Source organism: Plecotus auritus (genome assembly GCF_963455305.1).
Source record: "Plecotus auritus genome assembly, chromosome: 1".
NCBI classification, from domain to species: domain Eukaryota; kingdom Metazoa; phylum Chordata; class Mammalia; order Chiroptera; family Vespertilionidae; genus Plecotus; species Plecotus auritus.
The window spans coordinates 25,863,688-25,887,001 of NC_137770.1; the positions used below are offsets into that span (position 1 = coordinate 25,863,688).

At 39.9% G+C, this 23,314-nt stretch overlaps 1 protein-coding gene across 1 annotated transcript in view; it reads left to right on the forward strand.

Moving 5' to 3' along the window:
- Positions 1-737: 737 nt before the first annotated feature.
- The window catches only part of NEK9 (NIMA related kinase 9), a 38,242-nt gene continuing 15,665 nt past the window's right edge, over positions 738-23,314 (forward strand). Inside the window, exons 1-15 of the mRNA XM_080657813.1 lie at positions 738-1,085; positions 3,463-3,640; positions 6,013-6,068; positions 6,603-6,673; positions 8,157-8,262; positions 10,680-10,811; positions 12,658-12,768; positions 14,024-14,088; positions 16,254-16,304; positions 16,764-16,956; positions 19,362-19,506; positions 20,127-20,327; positions 20,649-20,695; positions 21,880-22,035; positions 23,118-23,226. Coding sequence (XP_080513939.1) covers positions 870-1,085; positions 3,463-3,640; positions 6,013-6,068; positions 6,603-6,673; positions 8,157-8,262; positions 10,680-10,811; positions 12,658-12,768; positions 14,024-14,088; positions 16,254-16,304; positions 16,764-16,956; positions 19,362-19,506; positions 20,127-20,327; positions 20,649-20,695; positions 21,880-22,035; positions 23,118-23,226 — 1,837 coding nt within the window. The 5' untranslated portion in view covers positions 738-869. The remainder of the gene's footprint in view (positions 1,086-3,462; positions 3,641-6,012; positions 6,069-6,602; positions 6,674-8,156; positions 8,263-10,679; positions 10,812-12,657; positions 12,769-14,023; positions 14,089-16,253; positions 16,305-16,763; positions 16,957-19,361; positions 19,507-20,126; positions 20,328-20,648; positions 20,696-21,879; positions 22,036-23,117; positions 23,227-23,314) is intronic.

Below are 23,314 nucleotides of genomic sequence, written 5' to 3' on the forward strand. Positions count from 1 at the left end.
ATAAATGTCAGCTGTTATCTCTCTGATGCAGATCATATTACCAACTTTACAGATCAAAAAATAAGCTTGGCGGTGTGAAGTTGCCAAGGTCACATAACTGATGGAACATGTTTATCCACGGTATTGCAATTCTCTTAGTAGCCTGAGGCCAGGGAGATCCCCCACCCCCAAACACAATGACACCTAGTTCTCAAAGCATGTTGCATGAGTTCAGATGGTCAAAGACAAAAGAATGCTAAATATGAAAAAAGGATAAGTGTCAGGAGAATTGGCTCAACAAGTTTTTGGAGTTGTGTATGAGGGAGGGACCTAGGCTGGTCCTGGGAGAAATGTGGACCCACTGACGCTTAAGATGACAGGAGACAAATATGTCCGCTTACTACGGTATCTCTCGGGCGTTTTGCAACTTTGGAAGGGACCGCTTCCCCCAATCACTGCCCCAGAGATAGGCCAGGCGCCAAGATGAGCCTGGACGAACTCCGGACTTCGAAGCTGTCTTGGGACCTGGCCAGGGGTCGGGGAAGTAGTCTACAGACCCGTCGGTGATCCCCTCGCTCCTGCCGGAGCCCGACGGTTCCACGCGGTCCCTACCACGCGCCGGCCCACCCCGGCGCGAGGCCTCACCTTCCCCGCCAGCGGGGCGGAAGGAAAGCCCTGGCCCCAGACTTATGCAGTGGGCCAACGAGGGCGGAGGAAACCCCGCCGGGCCGGAAGAACCCACAACTGCTTCCGGGTCAGGAGGCAGGGGCCACCATGGAACCTCGCGGGGTGGCGGGGCTTACGGAGCCGCGGGCTGCCTTTTGAAGCGACAAAAGCGCCGCGCGGCCAGCGCCCCTGGTGACACGCAGGCCGGTCCCTTGGCCGCCGCCATGTCGGTGCTGGGAGAGTACGAGCGACACTGCGATTCCATCAACTCGGACTTTGGGAGCGAGTCCGGGGGTGGCGGGGACTCGGGCCCGGGGCCCAGCGCCGGTCCGGGGCCGCGAGCGGGCGGCGCGGCAGAGCAGGAGGAGCTGCACTACATCCCCATCCGCGTCCTGGGCCGCGGCGCCTTCGGGGAGGCCACGCTGTACCGCCGCACCGAGGTAGCGGCCCGGCTCCCCGCGCCCGGCGCCGGGTCCTCGCTTGGCGCTGGGCGCCCGCAGGGTTGTCTCGGGTCCTCCCCCTCGCTGCCAGTCACCGCACTTTCCTGACTGGTCGTTTCTGTTTAACCCGGGGAACGGAGCAAGTCATTGAACCTTCTGGTAGCCTTAGTTTTCCCATCTATAAAATGGGGTTAGTCATAACTACCTTTAGAATAAACTTTAAAGGTTATTTTGAGGATTAAGCGACGATGCTTTACAAAGTGTAAAATTAAAGTGATATGTGAATGTGAGGTGTTGTCAAAACTTCACTTCCTCTCATGGTGTATAGCTCTCCAAGGTCAGGGTGGGGAGGATCGGCAGAGCTTCAAAATTCCCATGGCAAAGGCAGCTCCGATATCTTTGCCTTTATCTGTAAGTTCCGAGGTGAACACTCAATTGGAGATTTTTCTTGAAGATCGTTGGGAGGTCGTGGTGTTTTGGTTTCTTCATCCGTGTTTATCCAGCAGCTTTATGCCTGGGTAATACTTTTTTGTTATACTCTAAGCCAGTAAGTCTTAACTTTGGGGGGCACAAGGACTCCTTTGAGAATCTAATGTGAACATAATCGCCCCATCCACATTTGCACCCCTACATATTCTTTGAAGAGATCCGTGGATCACTGACCCTTAAATTCACAATGTGTATTAAACTAAAACCCCGAAGTGGTGACTCCACTTACAAAAACTAACCATAAACTGATTTTAATAAAACCTCAAAACTTAAGCTTTAGAATAGGTAAGCATTTAATGAGTACTTGCTGGTTACTGAAGCTGATTCATCCATCAGTGATCCATCTGTAGTGTGTGTACCAAGCTAACCTAGTTTTAAGGCTGAAAGATGCGGGAGAGAGGTGGTTGCGGGAGAGTATCTTTACGTGTTCTTTTTTATCCTAATTCACATTAATGTATGATGTTAAGTTACTGTTAGTATTCTAGTTTCTTTTATTTAAGATATGTTTTTGATTCAGGGAGAGGGAGATAGAAACACCAATGACGAGAATCATTGATCGGCTGCCTCCTGCACGCCCCCTACTGGGGATGGAGCCCCAAGGGGGCATGTGCCCTGACAAGAATCCTACCTTGACCTTCCTGGCTCATAGGTGAATGCTCAACCACTGAACCACATCAGCCAGGCAGTATTCTGTTTTCTTATTTGTACTTATAATAGGAGAAAGAGGACATGAGCATTAGTGTACCTATTTATAGTTAAAGAAACGAAAAAGTATTTAAATGACTTGCTCACTTAAATTAGAAGTAAATCTTTGGCTGAACAAAGTTCTGTACCTCTTTCCCCGTGCCTTTCCATTATTATCATGTTGAACTTAATTACTGACATTGTTTTAAGTTAAATTTGATTACACTTTCCAAAAACTATGTAACATTATCCATATCACCAACTATTTATTAGATCTGTGTATTTACAAAAATTTAATTAGAAGCAGCTCTTTCCTTCAAGAAGCTTCTATTTCAATGGAAAGACAAGTTAGTAAACAAATAACATTTAAGTTGTATGTATATATGAAAAGAATGGACAAATCATTTCAGTGTATGACCTCTGAAAATTAAGGGAATGGTTGCATTGAGTACATGTACAGCAGAAGGTTCATTAGGACCTTCCCAAAAAGGTTTAATGGCCAAGCAGAGCCATGTTAAAGTCTGGGGAGGGTTGTTTAGGCAGAGTTGTTCCTAGGCTGGGGAGCAGTGTCAGGAAAGAATTAGAGATATTATAAAAGAGAGGATATTGGGAGCTGCAGGTAAGTTTTCATGAATAAAGAAAAACATGTAATACATAAAAGTGACAGGAGATAGAGTTGCAAAATGGGCAGCATGAGTAAAATGAACTCAAAGGGCTTAGCTATGACTTCTTCTTAATCCAGAAAGGGTAAACAAAAATCACTAGAGAAATCTAAATTGATAATATTAGAGGCAAGTTTAATTTCCATTTTACAAGAAACTGGTCACCCATAGATAACTACTCTCCAGTTCTCTATTTTTCCAATATTCTAGCCCTACTACAATGCTCATCATAACTAACAGTCTGTCATAATGTCACTCAGTCACTCAAAAGAATCTTTGAGATTACTTCATCCCATATTTTTACATGGAATTGACATGATGCAAATTAAGTGTAGCAATAAGATCCTGCAGCAAATTATGATGCTCAATTGTATGCGGAATCTTGAAAGTCTGTTCATGATTTTTTGTTTAAAGGAAAAAATAGAAGCAGTCAGTCTCTTCCCATCTAGGAAGGTTTTTTTTTCTAGGTTTACAGATCCATGTGTGGATTCATTTGCTACCAGGCAAGAGGAAAACACTATAACTCTGTTGCTGTGTTGTAGGATGATTCATTGGTTGTGTGGAAGGAAGTTGATTTGACCCGACTGTCGGAGAAGGAACGACGGGATGCCTTGAATGAGATTGTTATTCTGGCACTGCTGCAGCATGACAACATTATTGCCTACTACAATCATTTCATGGACAATACCACCCTGCTGATTGAGCTGGAATATTGTAATGGTAAGGTAGAATTCAGTGGGACTTCCTTTAGCAAGACAGTCTGTTCATACTTACCTTGAAGTGGATTAAAAAAGAAAAGACAAATACAGTGATAAGAAGTTTAAATGGATTTCTTGAGTGTAGAGAATTAGTTCAGGCCCTGGAGAGTTTTGAAGAGATGCACAAAATAAAGAGAGGGATTTTTCCCTGCATTCTCAAATTCTGCCTTGTGATTATAGTTTCATCTTCAAATTACGTATTCAGTTGGATTTTACATTCATTTTTCAAGGGTTTTTTTTCCCATGAAATGACATGAGTTAGGCATTAGAGACATACTGTGGCTTGATAAAATATTTAATGAAATCTTTTTTAAAAATATTTCTTTATTGATTTCAGAGAGGAAGGGGGAGGGAAAGAGAGATAGAAACATCAAGGATGAGAGAGAATCATTGATTGGCTGCCTCCTGCAGGTCCCCTACTGGGGATCAAGCCCACAACCTAGGCATGTGCCGCTGACCAGAATCGAACCTGGGACCCTTCAGTCCGCAGGCTGACGCTCTAGCCACTGAGCCAAACCAGCTAGGGCATAATGAAATCTTATAAGTGATACTGATTTATATTGACTTCAGTGAAAGCTATCCTATTAAAAAGTGGTCCAAAGGTCATAACTGAATGAAAATGATAATATAGTAAAGGATGGCCTATTATCTGGTCTCTGATTTCTTGGGACCATTTTGCTTGTAATATAGCAGTACGGTCTAGTTGTTAAGAAAATAGACCCTAAACCCACATCCCACGCTTCATGACTTTAGCTCTGTAACCTTGCACAAGAAAATTAACTTTTCTGTGTCTCAGCTTATAAGTTTGTTGATAACAGTTCATAACATACATCCTAGGGTTATTGTATTAAATGACTGTGTAAAGACCCTAGCATTGTACTTGGTATATAGCAAATGTTTGATACATACTGTACTAAGTATTATCCTTCTTATTACGTAAGAGAATCTCCTCAGTCCTTTTTTGAGCTGCATGCTATAGTGGTCTCACCATATTCTTCATTCTAAATCTCTAAGAGAAAGCTCCTAGATTCTAACTTTCTTGTCTAGACTCTTGTATATCATAGTTGTCCTGGTTCTGATCAACCCTACATGCACAAGATTATAATAGAGATTTCTGAAGTAGCAGAAGCCTCAAGTAGTTAACTTCCTTTGTGGTTAGGAGATCTAGAACAAATGGTACCTTTATTGAAACTTCTAGTTACTAAATTACAGGGGGATGGGAGGGGGGAGAAAGTTGTGAAACTTAGCCAAGGCTAAAGTGTAAGTTATAGTTGCAAGTAGCAAGTAAAATGACCCATGATCATTTATAGTCTGTACTAGAGGCCCAATGCACGAAATTCATGCAAGGGGCTCGGCTCTTGCAGCCCCAGCTGCCTCGCGGCCCCACCCACTGGTTGTTCTGGAAAGTCGTTCTGGAAGGTCATTCTGCCGTCCAGTCTAATTACCATATTAGCTCTTTATTATATAGGATTACTTGATAAAGGAAAGGGAGAAGCAAATTCAGACTTATTCTGCAGTAATGAGTTAGTAAAGGGAGTAATGATTAGAAACAGTCTAGGGAAACGATTTTCAATCTTTTTTATCTCATGGCACAAGTAAATTAATTACAGAATTCTGTAGCACATCAAAAAAATATATTTTTTTGCAGATCTGACCCCAAAAAAAGTATAATTTTGATTTACACACACCAGATACTATTGTGTTGGTTGTTGTCATTTTTTTTATTTGACAACCTGAGGGAAAAGAGGTTAGTGACCTGACTAAATAGTCAGGTATTGCATGTTTTAAAAGTTCTTGCAGCACACCAGTGTGCTTCTGTGGCACGTCAGTGTACCACTTGCACACTGGTTGAAAATTGCTGGTCTAAGGTGTTCCCTAAACTTCGGGAAATATTTTCAGTGGAAAGAAAAAGAAGTTTATATATACCTGTAAATACAAAACATTTTATCACTGGTGCTCTAATAGTCACACTGAGAGAGATGTTATAAAAATGTTGCAGATTCTTTTAAAAGATGTTCTAGAAAAGAAAATCTGATTTTGAAGACATTCAATATATTTTCACTAATTGGGGTACTATAGAAATGGTTTTTACTCTTTTCAAAATGTCTTACTTCCTGTTTTTGTATTGAGCCTCTTCCATTAGGGAGGGGAATCTCTGAAGAATATTTTTGATACAGTACTTGAAAGATGGAAAAGTCAAGAGGGAAGAAGGGATTTCCTTTGGAGAGGAAGCAGAATGCTTCATTTGTGTTAACTGTTAAAATCCTAGTAGATAAAGGAGCCAAGCTTTAATCTCTATTAAGTAATTCAAACCTGTCTCTTGTTTAATTGCAGGAGGGAACCTGTATGACAAAATCCTTCGTCAGAAGGACAAGTTGTTTGAGGAAGAGGTAATTCATATTTCTGTGGTAGGAAGCTAGAATTGTAATTTGTTGTATTCTGGTTTTGTATTAACTCTTCCAACAATGAAGAGGTTTGTTTTTTTCCCTTTTGTTCACACTTCTTCCAGGCTCTGGTTGATATTCATGAGAAAGGAAACCTCTAACAAGGAAGCTGTCTATAGCTGCTTCCTAAATGGTTTACCACATCATGACTCTCTATGGGCTTTCTTTTCCGGTTCTGTTACTGCATACTGGTATGCCCAGTTTTCTATACCTTTGCATTCTTCCCAGATTTCTTTCCACAAGTTTGCTTCACCATACTATACTTTATAATGACATTGGAACTATTTTATGATGACCTGCTTTTTCTTTTTACCCCTACCACTTTCCTTTGCCTGTTCAACCTACAAGCAAGAGAGGTCAAGTAATGTTGAATCGTAACTTCTGGTTGCAGCTTTTTTCATTTTATTTGTTTGAGAAAGAGTATTTAAATTGGATTTTTGTTTGTTTCCAGTCCAAATATAATTTATTTTTTCTCTGCAGATGGTAATGTGGTACCTGTTTCAGATTGTTTCAGCAGTGAGCTGTATCCATAAAGCTGGAATCCTTCATAGGTAATGAGTGAAAGAATATGGGATTGATCCCTCCCCACCAATCCAACTCCTACCTTAGGTACCTCCCATCAGTACTAATATTTTCCTGATTAAGCAGGCAGGGCTTTTACATCTATATATTTTTAAATTTTTATTTATTGATTTTAGAGGGATAGGGGGGAGAGAGAGAGAGAGAAAGACATCGATTTGTTATTCCACTTATTTATGCTTTCATTGGTTGATTCTTGTATGTGCCCTGACCAGGAATCGAACCCTCAACCTTGATGTTTCAGGATGACGCTTTAACCAACTGAGCTACCCAGCCAGGTCACATTGATATATTTTAGAAAGGAAAGTGAATAACAATGGTGTTATATTTTCTTCCTGAAATTAAACCATGTTTGTGATGTAAGAAGAATTTCCTTAATAGCTAAGTACTGCTCAGTCATTTTTTAAGAGAGATTTTAGAGTTCATTTCATTAATTCATCAGTAAAGCCTAGAAGCCACTATGAGAAGTGGTATTAGATTGGTTGGAATTCACGTAAATGTTTTCTCTGAACAATAATTGGCCATTGTTTTTAATTCTACAATTCTTTTAATTTGAATAAAAAGCCTATTTATTTTGTATAATTAATTATACACTTGTACTAGACCTTTGGGTGGAGGAACAGTTTTCTGTTCATTTCTAGCTATAGGAGAGAGCCATTATGAACAGTGCCACATCATTATATCCTGTTTTTTTAAATTTATCTTTATTGTCAAAAGTCATTATATCCTCCTTGAATCATTAACCATTGCCAGAGATTAGTGTGTCTACACCAGTATTTCTTTTTCATTGGTTTATTAATTGTTGACTTACGTTTCTTGATAGCTATTGAATGACTACTGTTGCATATTATTTTCTTTTCAAAAGTTACAAAGAATATTGTTCTGGTTTTTTCCATTTTTTCAGTAAAGGAAGCTAGAGTATAAACCAGGCACAGTTTGTTTAACATGTGGTCAATTCATCTTTAGAAAAATAGCCAGTGATTTTATTACGTGATCTACACAGCCTGATCAAGTTGCTGCGGGGATAGGCAGCCTCTTCTCTTGCCTTAACAGATTTGAAACTTTGACACCAACCAAGTGTTAAGATTGCCTTGATACTACTTCATTCAAAGCATACATGGTAATTGAAGAAGTAGTATACCTTATAGGAATTATAATTACCTGGGACAGGTAATTATTTTTTTGTTTTACCCTCTTAGCTTTTCTTATTGGCTTTAGTGTTATGGGAGACATGCCTGTGCCATGAAGCCCTGGAGGATGAAGTTTAATTTTCTACTTCACTCTCCCAAGTCCCCTTTTCAGTTTGAAAGTGATGACCGTTGTTTGGATTCATAGCAGTCTGAGCAATGGTGACACATTCATTTTCTCTAATCCTGGGTGTGGTAGATGAGATGAAAACAATTGACTATATGGCCTTGCTATCCAGCATCTTTCTTTTTTTTTTTTTTTCTTCAGAGATATAAAGACATTAAATATTTTTCTGACCAAGGCAAACCTGATAAAACTTGGAGATTATGGCCTAGCAAAGAAACTTAATTCTGAATATTCCATGGCTGAGACGGTAAGTGTATGTTGCCCTTGTCTTATTTTTTTCCTTTTCCTTTCTAGAACCATGAGATACAACTCTTCCCCCTAAATCTTGCATCCTTTTCTCAATACTTTTGCAGATTCTCCATACTTTTAAAACAAATCTACAGGAGTCTTTTTCCGGGGCTCACTAACAGGCATTTACATGCTCAGGTGTTCTTTCAAGAGTCATTGTCTGCTTTGTGTGTATGACCTCAAATCCCTTTCTGACACTTACTAGAGACTTTTCTAAAAAGCCATAAAATACTTTACCGTTTTTCCAGCCTAAGATCTTAATAGATTTCACTTTATCTCTTAACATTTGAGCTTATGATGTTGCACATCTCTTTTTGTGTTTCCTTTAAAATTTTCTGGTTCAGAAGCCATGTATTACAAATAAAGGCTGATGCCCAGAGAACAATTTGATCTTTAATATTGTACATAGTCTAAACTGCAGGGTTCCCTTCTCACCTGATCCTAAGAAAGACCATTCATTAATAAAGCATAGACATAAGTTGACCTTTAAGGACAGTGATCTCATCCTTTAAGGAATTATAAAACCCAATTATTACTCTACTGGTTTCACAATGCTCTGTCCTAAAAAGAACTTGAAAATGTAAATTTAATAAAAATTAATTTTGTTCTGATGATATTTTTTGATAATGTTGCAATATGCCTGCAAGCAATATAGAGACATTCAAGGATACTGATAGCCAGGGTTGAGATTCTCTGCTTCAGGGATTCAGTCTGCTTTATGGTGGTGCCATATGGAGCTTCTGGAAGCAATCATGTCTTAAGTAGATTTTTTTGCAGCAAGAATAATCTGATAAAACCAAGATTTGATTTTTCTTAGCCAGTTAATGCAAAGAAGGAATGATAAGAACATTATAAATGCTGTGTAAGCCATCTGAAAATTTCTTTGCTTTGCTGATTAAAGATGGGGCACTCATTGTCTCTCATCTTGGGAAAGACATGACCTTCAGGACATTTTTATTTCCAAATTCATTCTTGAATTCAAGAAATCTTTTTCAAATTTAAAAGAAATTCACTAACTATATTAGTATTACAAATGTCAAATTGAGCCATTTAAAAAACTTCATTGCTATGCATTTCAGTTACAACTTTTAACCCTTTATTCATTTACCTTCTCCCCACTGCCAGCTTCCTCCCTGCTTGTGAGCTTTTACTAATTATGTCTTTATCTGTATGTCTTTTTTTTTTTTTTTTAATATATTTTATTGATATTTCATAGAAAGGAAGGGAGAGGGATAGAAAGCTAGAAACATCGATGAGAAACATCGATCAGCTGCCTCCTGCACACCTCCCACTGAGGATGTGCCCGCAGCCAAGGTACATGCCCTTGACCGGAATCGAACCCGGGACCTTTCAGTCCGCAGGCCGACGCTCTATCCATTGAGCCAAACCAGTTTCGGCTGTATGTCTTTATCTGTATGAAATCTTAGTGGGCCTTGAATGCCTACAAGCCTCTATGATCCAGAAATCACAGAGCTGTTGTGGCTCCCAAAGTACCACAGTGCCTTTACCACAGAGATTATCCTATCTAATAAAGAGGGAATATGCTAATTGACTGCCCCGCCCTAAAAGATGGCGGCACCCACAGCCAATAAGGAGGGAATATGCTAATTGACTGTCCCACCCTCAAAGATGACGGCACCCACAGTCAATAAGGAGAGAATATGCTAATTGACTGCCCCACCCTAAAAGATGGCAGTGCTCACAGCCAATAAGGAGGGAATATGCTAATTGACTGCCCCGCCCTCGAAGATGGCAGCGCCCACAGCCAATAAGGAGGGAATATGCTAATTGTTGACCCGCCCTCAAATATGGCAGCGCCCAGTCCTCTCAGCCCCACGGGGTAGCAGGCACATGGCAACTCCACACACCTGCCTCCGGAGTCCCCTAGTCCCCTCAGCCCCACAACTGCCCAGGGCCAGCCCGAAGTGCAGGCAAGCCTCAGATGGCAGCTGCGCAGCTGCCCAGCTGCCCAGGTACACCCGAGGCTCTGGTAACCAGTGCCAGCTGAGGCTTGCGCTGCCGGCAGTGGCAGCAGCAGAGGTGTGATGGGGCGTCACCTTCCCCTGATCGCCGGGTTGCCTCCCGCCCCTGAGGGCTCCTGGACTGAGAGGGGGCAGGCTGGGCTGAGGGACCACCCCCCCTCCAGTGCATGAATTTTCATGCACTGGGCCTCTAGTTCCTTTATAATTGACTTTATAAGAGAATAAGATTTCTCCCCATAGTGACATCATCTCACAAAAACCATAATGGGATATGCTGATGAATGTTTTATGGTTGTTATCACTAGTTCCTAGGAAATTTAATTTAGTTGTTGAAATATTAATATGGTTAACCCAGAAAATAAATTATTATTTGATTGTTTTCTTTGTTGTTCAGCTTGTCGGAACTCCATATTACATGTCTCCAGAGCTCTGCCAAGGAGTAAAATACAATTTCAAGTCTGATATCTGGGCAGTAGGCTGTGTCATCTTTGAACTGCTTACGCTAAAGAGAACATTTGATGCTACAGTAAGTTGATGTATTATCTCCACATTGTCCTTGTAAATGGTACCACTTGATTGAGATAATCAACTTCATTTATCCCTGAGCTTTTTTTGTTAATCCTCAACCAAGGATATTCTTCCGTTGATTTTTTTTTTTTTTTTTTTTTAGGGAGAGTGGAAGGGAGGGGAGGAAACAGAGCAAGAGAAACATCGGTGTGAGAGAGCCACATCGATTGGTTGCCTCCCACCTGCCCCCCGACGTGGGGCCAGGGATTGAGCCTGCAACCAAGGTACATGCCCTTGACCAGAATCAAGCCCTTGACCCTTCAGTCTGCAGGCTGACACTCTGTCAATTGAGCCAAACTGGTTAGGGCTGAGCTTCTGATTTCTAGAACAGAAATCAACTGTAGGCAAAAATAACAACTAGTATCCTGGCACTGGCTTAGTAGTGTATTGTTAGAATACTGTAGACCAGATTTATCTCCAATTTGAATTCCCCATTGACTAATCATCAAATAGTTCGAGCACTGTGCTTGAATTTGTTAACTATAATTTTAAAACTGGCTCTAGGATCGACTGTGTGATTCTACAGTTTAGATAAGCCATTTTATTTCTTATGCTTCAGCTACATCATTTTTTAAAAAAGCTAAGGCAAATTATATAATACTCATTAAAGTGTTTTGATCTTTTATATGAAAAATTTACTCACTCTTATTAAAGATTGTTATCGTCTTATGGATAACAAATCTCTTTAAATTTCTTTTCCTTTTCTTTTTAAGTAAAGCCCATTGTAAAATAGTGCTTCTCAAATGTTAATACACATGAGAACATAGGAAATCAGCTGGGCATCGTGTTAAAATGCAGACTGTTTGAGTAAGTCTGGGACAGGGCTGATAGCTTCCAGATGATACTGATGCTATTTGTCTATGGACCACAATTTGAGTAACAAAAGTGAGTTCACATCCAATCACTTTTACAAACCAGGTGTGAGAACTTAGACAAATCATTTCATCTCTTTAATCCTCTATTTTATTATCTATAACAAATAAAAAATATATATTCCTCTCACAGAAATGCTCTGATTAGTATATATGAAAAATGCAAGTGTTAGTTGATGCAAATTCATTGACTTTTCATGAGACCTTTTTATTTTTCTAAATTCTGAAGCTTATTCTGGTGTATCATCTAATTCTCCTAAATATTATAGTGGAAGGAAAATGAGTTTTGGAGTCAAGTAGACTTTGTTTGGAATTATGGCTTCATTTTTTGCTATCTGTAGTCTTGGGAAAGTTACATGTCTGAATCGGTAAGGATAATAACCTCCTTCTGTAGTGTTTGCAAGGGTTAAAAAAGATCAAATACATAACATGCCTACCTAGTACATACTGGTCTCTATAAATGTGGTGATGATATTATAATAGTAATATTATAATTATCAGCTTATTATTATCATTCACTACCTTGTCTGTTGGAGCATACTATTACCTGTATACCATTATTAGGACATATAAATTAGGAGGCAAATTAATTGGCAAAAGAATTTAAAGCCAAGAAGCATAGCTAGCCTTGCTTACCTTTTTGAGGGGATTCAGTTGAAGGGTCAGATTATAATACAGAGTGAATATTAATGCTATTGGCCACATAGTCATATCTCCATGTTGGGCAGTTGGCTTCATTCCATTTGATAGCAGTAGTGCATCCTTAACCGTTTCTTGTTGATGCATAGCAATAGTTATAAAAATAAGTCAGACCTAATGCAAAACTATTGCCACTCCTTTAAATAATAGCACAGACATCTCAGAGTCCCTAATGGTATTTTATAATGCCATCTTTATAAAACCAAGAACAATGCAATTGTCATTTTCTTATAGAATCCACTCAACTTGTGTGTGAAGATTGTACAAGGAATCCGGGCCATGGAAGTTGATTCTAGTCAGTACTCTTTGGAACTGATCCAAATGGTCCATGCATGCCTTGACCAGGTAAGTGTGACTTACATAGTGATTTCAGTTTAGTGTTTTTCCTCCCAGCTTTAAGTGTTTGAGGTATGACATAGGTGAACCTGCACAAAACCACATCTTCTTTCCCAGGTAGGACGTATTTGTAGATAGACCCAGAAGGATAGGCATGGGAAATTACTGATAGTTGTGTGCTTCAGCCAACAAATTCGTATTTTGTTCTGCTTTGTTCTTTATTATTTTGTGAAATTGTGCTCCTCCTTTTTTTTTTTTAAAGGGATTTCCTTATGCTTTTCTTTTTTTAAATCCTCACCTGAGGATATGTTTTGGGGAGAGAGAGAGAGAGAGAGAGAGAGAGAGAGAGAGAGAAACATCAATGTGAGAGAAGAACATTGATCAGTTGCTTCTTGTACGTGCCCCAACCAGGGATCGAACCCACAACCTTTTGGTGTATGGGACAATGCTCTAACCAAATGAGCAACCTGGCCAAGGTAGTGCTCCATTTTTTATGATCAAGATTTTTGTAACTTGATTTTATAAAAGTATAGTCAGAGGTAGAGTTCCTAATGTACAGAATATATATAGTTCTAGTATCTCACAGTTTGTCTTTCAGTGTTGCTCTGGGTCAGTATTATTCCAAGTATTGTTCATGAACCACAGACATGGTTGGGAGCATTTACAAGCAAATTATGAAGATTCATGGGCCCCAACCCAGACCAACTGGATCAGAATCTCTATGGATAAAGCCCAGAAATCTTTATTTGTAACAAGCACTCCACAAGATTCTTTTTTTTTTTTTTAAATATATTTTATTGCTTTTTTACAGAGAGGAAGGGAGAGGGATAGAGAGTTAGAAACATCGATGAGAGAGAAACATCGATCAGCTGCCTCCTGCACACCTCCTACTGGGGATGTGCCCGCAACCAAGGTACATGCCCTTGACTGGAATCGAACCTGGGACCTTTCAGTCTACAAGCCGACGCTCTATCCACTGAGCCAAACCAGTTAGGGCACTCCACAAGATTCTTATGTTCTATATATATTGAAATTTAATTGAGGAAGTTGCATTTTCACTCATGTGCCAGGGTTGATGTTAATGAGATAAACATGAAGCATGGAGTGTGACAGAGGAAATTATGTTTTTTAAAACCAAAGGATAATATACTGTGGTCTTTGAATAATTAACCAATAGCCTTCTAAAAGGAAATAAAAAGCCTCTTTAAGATCCCATTTTGCCCATTCCCTTTATATTAAAACTAGCTCCATTGGTATTTTTTAGGATCCTGAGCAGAGACCCACTGCAGATGAACTGCTAGATCGCCCCCTTCTCAGGAAACGTAGGAGGTAAAGTACAAAAAAGTCACTCTGTTGTCTTTCCGTAGGTGGTTGACTGTTAGCGATCTGATCAAAGTACCACAAAGAGGGTGGTGTTTCCTGACTTAGCCGCTCTGGTGCTATTTTTTACCAACATCTCTGCCTTTATTATTTGGGGGTAGCTCCTGACTTTTACCTCCTTAGCCTGTGCTATTTTCTTCTAAATTTATACTGATGAGACCCTAAGACCTCCCACCCCCATCTATGAGTTTTAATCTAGAGTTAGGCATTAGAATTTTAGTAGTTAAGGGAAGACATCCTTAGGTTTGTATCTGAGTTCTGTCATTATATTTGTCAAGTTATTTAACATCTCTGTTCCTTAGTTTTCTCCTCCATTCAGTGAGGTAGGGTGAGGATTAAAAGAAGGCCTGGCAGAAGGTGCTCAATAATTGTTGGATAGGAGCGTGGATTTGGACCAGACCCTTTTTTTTTAAAGTACATTCCCTTAGATAGTAGGTTAGAGTTGGAGGATACCTTTTGCCCATTTCCTAAAGTCAAGCTTGATTGATTCCTAACAGGTTGTTTGCTGAGATTTATTCTATTAGAGGGCTCTAGAGGTAGGAAAGAGGGCTTTTATCCCTCACCTACTACAGGAGGCTTCAAACCCTTACTTAAAGGAAGAGGTGTTCTTTATCCTTCTTAAATGTTGTCGTCTGTATTTTATCCTATTATACTATTTTGCCTCACTACCCTTTTTTCTCCCCTACCAGTTCTTTGTTTCTATATCTTCCCAATATTCAAGCATTTACCATGCTCTTTTTCAAGCTTACCCTTTAGATACATTAAGTATATACCTAATTCCACAATCTCTTCTGTTTGGTCAGTACCTTTATTCTGTTAGGTCATTTAATTAATCTTTTCTGCTTCTTTTCCAAAACAGTGTTTTAGTGCCTAGAATTATGTGTGATACTCCAGGTGCAGCAGTGTGACCTTACATTTATGTTCTGTGTATATTCAGGCAATGTCACTCTTAGGGGCTGATTAACATTTAAATTTTTATCTGATTTATTTCTCAATAGTATAATCACTATTTTAATCTCTTATTTAAATAGTTCTATTTATAATTTTTAATTGCAATTTTTATTGAGATAATTGTAGATTTACATACATATATTCTATAAAACTTTGTACTTTGATGGAAAAATGTAAGACAAAGGGCTTTCCAGATGAAGCACACACACAGAAAGTTGTGGGAAGTATTCAGGAAACCCTAAGTCCTATTTGGCTAGATTAGTGGTGGTTATAGTCACAGGGTTCTCAAGAGCAACATTTCAGAAGCTTTCAAAAAATATTGATGCCTAAGACCATCCCAGGAATTCAGCTATAATCAATTTAGGCAGAATGAGAACCCTGGGCTAAAACATGGGCAGTAAATAGAGGGAAGGATGGCTGGAAAGGTAGGTAAAAAATTTTGAGTGCCAGACAAAGGAATTTGTGCTTAATTCAAGATATAGTACAGAAATATTGGATGTGTATGAGAGGACAGTTCATCTGATGAGAGGCAACCTAAGAGTTGCTTAACAATAATAATGTCAGTGTTACATCAGTATAGGGTTGGGTAAAATGGATTGGAACTGTGGTGAGACCAATTAGAAAGTGCTGTCATACTCCAGGTGGGAAGTAAGGATGTCTAGAACTAAGGTGGTGAGACTGGAACAGGGGTGAGTATAGAGGACATCGTATAGGTAGAATCTATAGAACTTGTTGATTAGAAGAATGGGGTTGGCAGTTTTAGAAATAGGAAAGTCAGAAAGAAAAGTTGTATGGGAGAAAGATAATGAGCTGAGATTTAGAGATGTTGAATTTGGGGAGTCAGTGGGCAGACTAGATGGAGATGTTGGCAGGTACTTAAAAATGTGCATCAGAGGTCTCAAGGTTCTCTGTTCCAGCCTGGGACATTTCTCAGAGATAGAAAACAAATGACCCCAAACTGCTGGCCCCCTTGTATTTAATGAATTGTCTAAAGCCAGGCCTATATAACTGAGTTGTATAGGGATTCTTTCCTAAAAGTACTGTAATGTTATAGGACACATACAGTTTATAGAGTATTAAATCTGTGAAATATATTAAAGAGACACTGGTGCAACATAGGGTTATATTATTTTGCTCATGTATCTTTGCCTTTCTTTTGGTAGAGAGATGGAAGAAAAAGTCACACTGCTTAATGCACCTACAAAGAGACCAAGGTAAATGTTCAAGAGACTCTTGAAAAGTAATATATCTTAAATTATCACCAGGGTGTCTTTCTTTGTTGGGTCTGTGCATTGTTTGATCCCGGTAATTAGCCTTTGGCCTCCTTTCAGAAGCCAACATCTGCTTAAATGTCAGATAGTCATTTCTGAGAAAAGGAAAGCTATAATTTCACCCTCATGCTAAAGTGGACATCATTACCATGATGAATGTTGAAAAGTTGAAAAGTGTAGGTGTTTTGGATCAGACTGGAATCTGATCTGGCTGAGCTGTGATGAAGCCCTGAGGCAGGAATTGCAAAGCCTGCAATGATTGAAGGTTAAAATAGGTTGTCAAGAAAGAACATACTTTCTCATACCATAATTTGCAGTTCTTCTCAGGGATCAGACTGGAAGCATTTTTCTACAATACAGTTTTTATGTTAAATGTGTCTTTGTTCTGGGGGTTGTTGGCAGGTCAAGTACTGTGACTGAAGCACCCATTGCTGTGGTAACATCACGAACCAGTGAAGTCTATGTTTGGGGTGGTGGAAAATCCACTCCCCAAAAACTGGATGTCATCAAGAGTGGCTGTAGTGCTCGGCAGGTGTGTGCAGGGAACACCCACTTTGCTGTGGTCACAGTGGAGAAGGAACTGTACACCTGGGTGGTAAGTGAAAGCTAAGTACTTTAGAACAGTGATGTAAGCATAATTGTTTACCAGACCCAGATGTCTAAGTTGAACATGTGCTGCAGGAGTAGCAGCATGGGCTGATGGAATATAAAGAACATTGATTTTGTCTTTTTAGAATTCACTGATGTATGTCCAAAGCCTAGTACATATTAGGTCTCTTGTAAATTTTTTTTTTAAATGAATGAGAGAGAGAGAGAGAGAGAGAGAGAGAGAGAGAGAGAGAATGAATGAATTAAAAGAGCCAGAGGTTTGGCCCGGCGGCATGAGCCATGAGGTCACAGTTCGATTCCTGGTTAGGGAACATGTCTGGGTTGCAGGCTCAATCCCCAGTGTGGGGTGTGCAGGAGGTAGCCAATCAATGATTCTCTCATCGTTGATGTTTCTATCTCTCCATCTCCCTTCCTCTCTGAATTTTTTTTAAAGAGCTCTAGGTTTGGACTTAGGAAACTGGACTCTCGTTTAAGAAAGTCACTTAATTACCCTGTTCTATTACAATGAGATTCAGAGCAACTAATATCTGTGAAATAGCTTTGTAAACAAAGGAAGCAGTGTGCCATGGCAGGAAAATTCCAAGACTTCCATCAGTGATTGAAGATGGCTAGGTATATCTAGAGTAGGGTTTTCCTTTGTTCCCCTCTAGATTCCATCCTATCTCTCACCTTCTTGAACAGATCGCCTGTATTGCTATTTCTTTATCTCCCACTTGTTCTTCATTCACCAACAATGCAACTTTCATCTCTGTCATTTGATTGAAACTACTCTTAACAGAGTGACCTATAAATTGTGAAAATAAAACAGGTGCTTTTTATAAGCAAGTCCTTATGTTGCTTGATCTCCCGGCAGTATGTGATACAGTTGAAGCTGACCACTCTCTTCTTGAAGCTTTGTCTTCCCTTGGCTCCCATGAGAGCATGTTCCCTTAGCTTTCCTCCTGTTTCTTCAGCTGTGCCTTCTCAGGCTTGTTTTAGACTGCTTTTCCTTTACCTGATCTTGTCTTAGGCCCTTGGTTTTCCCTCTCCCTCCTCTTCCTGAGGGAGGTCATTTTTTTCTAGTAATTTTTTGTAGGCTTTAGGAGGACAGGCTTTAAGTGGGTGAAATAGTAGAGAAACTCAACTGTTGATTGATAGGAAGAAAGAATGAATGATATGGCATCTATTGTAGTGTGGTAACTTGTTATTTCATAAAACACTATCCCTGAAAGAACTAGCCCCTGTGTGTGTTGCCAAAAGTAGAGTGAAATTAGTGCCTTAAAAAACATTTATATGAAGACTTGCCCTGGCTTGTGTGGCTCAGTTGGTTGGGCGGCAAAAGGTTGCCAGTTCAATTCTCTATCACGGTACATGCCTGGGTTGCAGGCACAATCCCTGGTAGGGAGCATGCAGGAGGCAGCTGATCAATGTTTCACTCTCACACTGCTTTTTTTCTCTCTCCCTCTCCCTTTCTCTCTAAAAATATAAAAATAAAAAATTTATATAAGAATTTAGAGTTATTGAATGAAAAGTATTACTTATCTCTATTAAAATATTGGAAAGTCATTTATGACTATTCTCTGTGCTGTATAGCAGCCTCTTTGATGTAGCCAAATTCTTTAGAACTCTATATATTTCAGGGAAACTGTGACCAAAATTTGTAAAACTTCTAGTGAGAATATCCAAGAGGATGTACTCCCGTAGAAAGTAAATTAGACTATATAAAAGAATTTTTTATCATCACCCATAATTCTATATAATAAAACCCTAATATGCAAATCGACTGAACGACTGGTCGCTATGATGCGCACTGGCCACCAGGGGGCAAGGGGGCAGACGCTAAATGCAGGAGCTGCCCCTGGTGGTCAGTGCGCTCCCACAAGGGGAGCACCACTCAGCCAGAAGCCGGACTCCTGTCTCCATGGCAGTGCTAAGGACCCCTCAGGGGATGTCCGACTTCCGGCTTAGGCCCGCTCCCGCTCCTCTTAGGCCCATGGGGAGACATCCCCTGAGGGGTCCCAGACTGCAAGAGGGTGCAGGCTGGGCTGAGGGACACCCCACTGCCCTCCCAGTGCATGAATGTCATGCACCGGGCCTCTAGTTAAATTTATAGTTCACCTTAGAATTAAAAGAAAAAGGCAAAATTGGAATTGTGTCCTTTTAAGACCTGGTGGATATCAATTTGGATACTTATAAGTCTTTACCTGCTGGCAGGGGTTTTTTACTACCTATGATTAAAAGGTTTAATCTTATAAATAAATAAATAACAGTTTAATCTCCTTATCCATTTTTTTTTCATTTCTAAATTTCCAGTTGATATTTTTCCTGTTGTTTTTCTTTAAAAAAGTTATATTGAAGATTAGCTTTTTGGCATGAAAAGTTAAAACTTCACAAGACCTCTTTATTTCACAGAACATGCAAGGGGGCACTAAACTCCATGGTCAGCTGGGCCATGGAGACAAAGCCTCCTACCGACAGCCCAAGCATGTGGAAAAGTTGCAAGGCAAAGCTATTCATCAGGTGTCATGTGGTGATGATTTCACTGTCTGTGTGACAGGTAAGCCATCAGCAGAAAGCACCCAAGTGTATTTAATGTGGAGTATTATACTGTGCAGTTTTAGTTGGGATTTTATAACAAAAGACAGTATTCACAGAACCAAAGACAGTGAGCAGATATACACATTAATAACAATATGCTCAATTTGCTGTAATATTAGGGGGGTGATGAGCAAGGAGAATGCAGGTGGGTAACAGAGAAGAGGTGGGATATGGAATGTCCCAGGTATGGAGAAAAATAACTTCACCACCTAGTCACGTGTGGATAACACTAAATCAAGAATTAAAAGCTAAAATTAAATTTTGGTCTTGTCAGTACTCCCTTTATGATTCGTTAGTACTTCTCTTTTTCTCTATAAAATAGAGATGACTCCAAGAAAAAATGTAAGCCTTTAACATGAGGATACAACCACTTTTTAAAACTGTTATTGTAACCGTACAAGTGATCCTATAAATACAAACAACTTTAGACTTGCACAGCCTAGCCTTCAGATTTCTCTGATGTAATCATCTCATGTGAGCTCATTGGCTGGGGTAGTCCTCATTTCAGTCCTGCCCAGCTTTCTGATTGGACAAAATAAGTCATTCTTTTGATGGGTTGTGCTTTCCTTTCTTTTACAGATGAGGGTCAGCTCTATGCCTTTGGATCTGATTATTATGGCTGCATGGGGGTGGACAAGGTTGCTGGCCCCGAAGTACTAGAGCCCAGGCAACTGAAATTCTTCCTGAACAATCCAGTGGAGCAGGTCTCCTGTGGAGATAATCATGTGGTGGTTTTGACACGAAACAAAGAAGTTTATTCTTGGGGCTGTGGTGAATATGGTAGGTGTAGCCCTGTCTCTGTCCACTTATTCCCAGGCACACAACCTGCTTTCAGGCTTGTGTGCATCTAAACACATCTTGTAGCCTCTACTTGAGAAGTGTTAATTCAGTAAAGGAAAATCTTATGGAATATTTTCATTGGGAAGAGGCCCTCATTTTTTTAAAAATAATTCTTTATTGTTGAAAGTATTATATATGTCCTCTTCCCCCCCCCCATTGACCCCTCCAGTCCTCCCCGCCCCAGGCCCTCACCACCCCCTTGTCTGTGTCCAAGGGAGGGGGCCCTCATTTTAATTATTTTCTTTCTTATGTGTGTCTCAGGACGACTGGGTTTGGATTCAGAAGAGGATTATTATACACCACAGAAGGTAAAATCAGAAGCAGCTGCTTCCTAAAGCCTATTTCGGTCACACAGACTGCAGGACTTTGCCTTCTTTCTCTGACTCCTCATGTCAAGGTGTTCATTTCTGAAATATTTCCTATCTAGGACACTGACAATCCAGGATTCCAGATTTAGCACTATGTGGTCTTGTCATCTGACTAAATCATAAAAAATTAACAAAGAGGATTCAGCTTCTGTAGACACTGAGGAGTCACATCTTACTCGGGATGAGAGCTAAAATTAGCTTGTACAGTGAAAAAGTCACATCGAGCTAAATACACCCTGGAAAATTCCTTGGAAAGATACTGGAAAACAACATACTGTCTTTTAGCCCAACACAGTCCTTCTCCCTCCTATTTCCCCAGTTGAACACCAGTTGAAATAGTTTTTGTATTTAGGGGTTACATTGTATAAAACATAGTATCTAATTCCTCCCATCACTGCAAGAGCTGGCACTTTTAAGAGCTGGCACAGGAGCTGAAACCAGCTGAGGGAAGGTCACCTCTCACACCCACCCTAGGGCACAGGCTTGCCCACTCGAAAAGGTTGGCTGTAATCCACTATCCCATTCACTGCATGTGTTTATTACACTTAAAAAATTAACATATATTTGGGGGGCCATTCTCAGTGGGATTATCGGTTGTTCCTCTTCTTCTGAAAAGGCTGTAGTCGGAACTTTGAGGTTTGAGTTTTCAGGTTTCAAAGATATCCGTCATGTGTCCCCCCCCACCACCCCTGTCTGGTTAGCTGCAGAGGGACGTGAGCATTCGCAAGTCCTGGCTGGTACCTCAGTAATCTATCTCCTCACTTATAACATGACCAGCCTGGGACCCCACAGGGCTACTCAGTTTCTTTTATAACTGTCCTGAGCCTTCTCTCTCAGAGGGCATCATCAGCAATGGGTGAAGCTGCTCCTTTCCCAACTTTTCTGAGAAGTTTTCCTAAGTAGGACTGTCTGCTTAGCTGACCTGGAACTGCCTTTTACTTTATTATGAAACCTGAGCTTCTTGTTGAAAACAGTAGCCTCTAAGCTGCTGTGCAGATCTGAAGAGCTGGCAATCTTTACTTCCCTATAGTCATTCTGTTAAATGTAGGACATTTTTTTGAAAGAATCTCAAGGGTTTTTTCCTAATACAAGTTACATTTGAGGGATTTTTTTTTTCCTTGCAGGTGGATGTTCCAAAGGCCTTGATTATTGTTGCTGTTCAATGTGGCTGTGATGGGACATTTCTGCTGACCCAGTCAGGCAAAGTGCTGGCCTGTGGACTCAATGAATTCAACAAACTGGGTCTGAATCAATGTATGTCTGGTATCATCAACCATGAAGTGAGTATCTCCGTTAGTGTCCTAGCCACATTGTCATAATCTCTTTGGGAATGCTATTATTGGTTAGTGACCATGGAATTTGACTTAGGAATAAAGTGAGGATCTCACAGACATGTTTGGCCAAAGAAGCCAGCCACAAAAGAGTACATACTATATAATTCCAATTATATGAAGTTTAAGAACAAGTAAATTAACTTATGATGGCAGAAGCTAAAATAGTGGTTACTTCTGGGAGGAGGGTAATGGGTATTAACAGAAGGGGTGGAAGAGGGATTATAAGGTGACAGGAATGGTCTATATCTTGATCAGGGTGATAGTTTTACATTTGTATGCATACAGGAAAACGTATTCAGCTGTGTAACATTTTATAGTTTGTTATACCTCAATAAATAAATTGATTACAAAGAATCAAGTGATGGAATTCAGGTTCTGTCTTATCACTGAAATAGGGATAAGAAAATTAACATTATGAAAAGAATCATATTTCCATGTGCCACATCTCTGGAGAGTGTGTAGATTTATTGCTCCCAAATCACTGATCCTGTACAGGCTTATTACATGTAATTACCATTTACCTCCTTCAAGGATGTCATGAAATTCACCACTGATGCTAAGTTTTGTCTCCTCTTTGTGTTAGTAAGATGAATTTTTATCATTTTTCTAAAGAATCAAAAATAAGAGACAAAAGTTTTCTGACTCAGTGGAAAAGATAAGAATTAATTTTTAAAGAGTCTCTGAAGTAGTGATTCTCAAATTCAGGGCAAGTCTAGGGAAGGTGTCTGTGTGGTTTGAAAGGCATATTCAAAATTACCATTACAGTAGTTCCCCTTTATCCACTGTTTTGCTTTCTGAGGTTTTAGTTACCCACAGTCAGCCACAGTCCAAAAACATTAAATGGAAAATTCCAGAAATAAGTAATTCATAAATTTTAAATTGCCCACTGTTCTGAGTAGCATGATGAAATTGTGCGTTTTCCCACAATTTGCCTGAAAAGCCTTTTGGTCATCGTGACAACATTTTTAACCTGTTACCCCTCCATTTTTTACCTCATGACTCTCCACTTTTGTTTTATCTTGTTTCAGGCATACCATGAAGTTCCCTACACAACCTCCTTTACATTGGCCAAACAGTTGTCCTTTTATAAGATCCGAACAATTGCCCCAGGCAAGACTCACACAGCTGCTATTGATGGTGAGTTGATTTACAATGTACACACAGGCCTTAGTAGCTCAGACTATCAAGTGTAAGCTTTTGTAAACAATATATACATTCTCCTGAT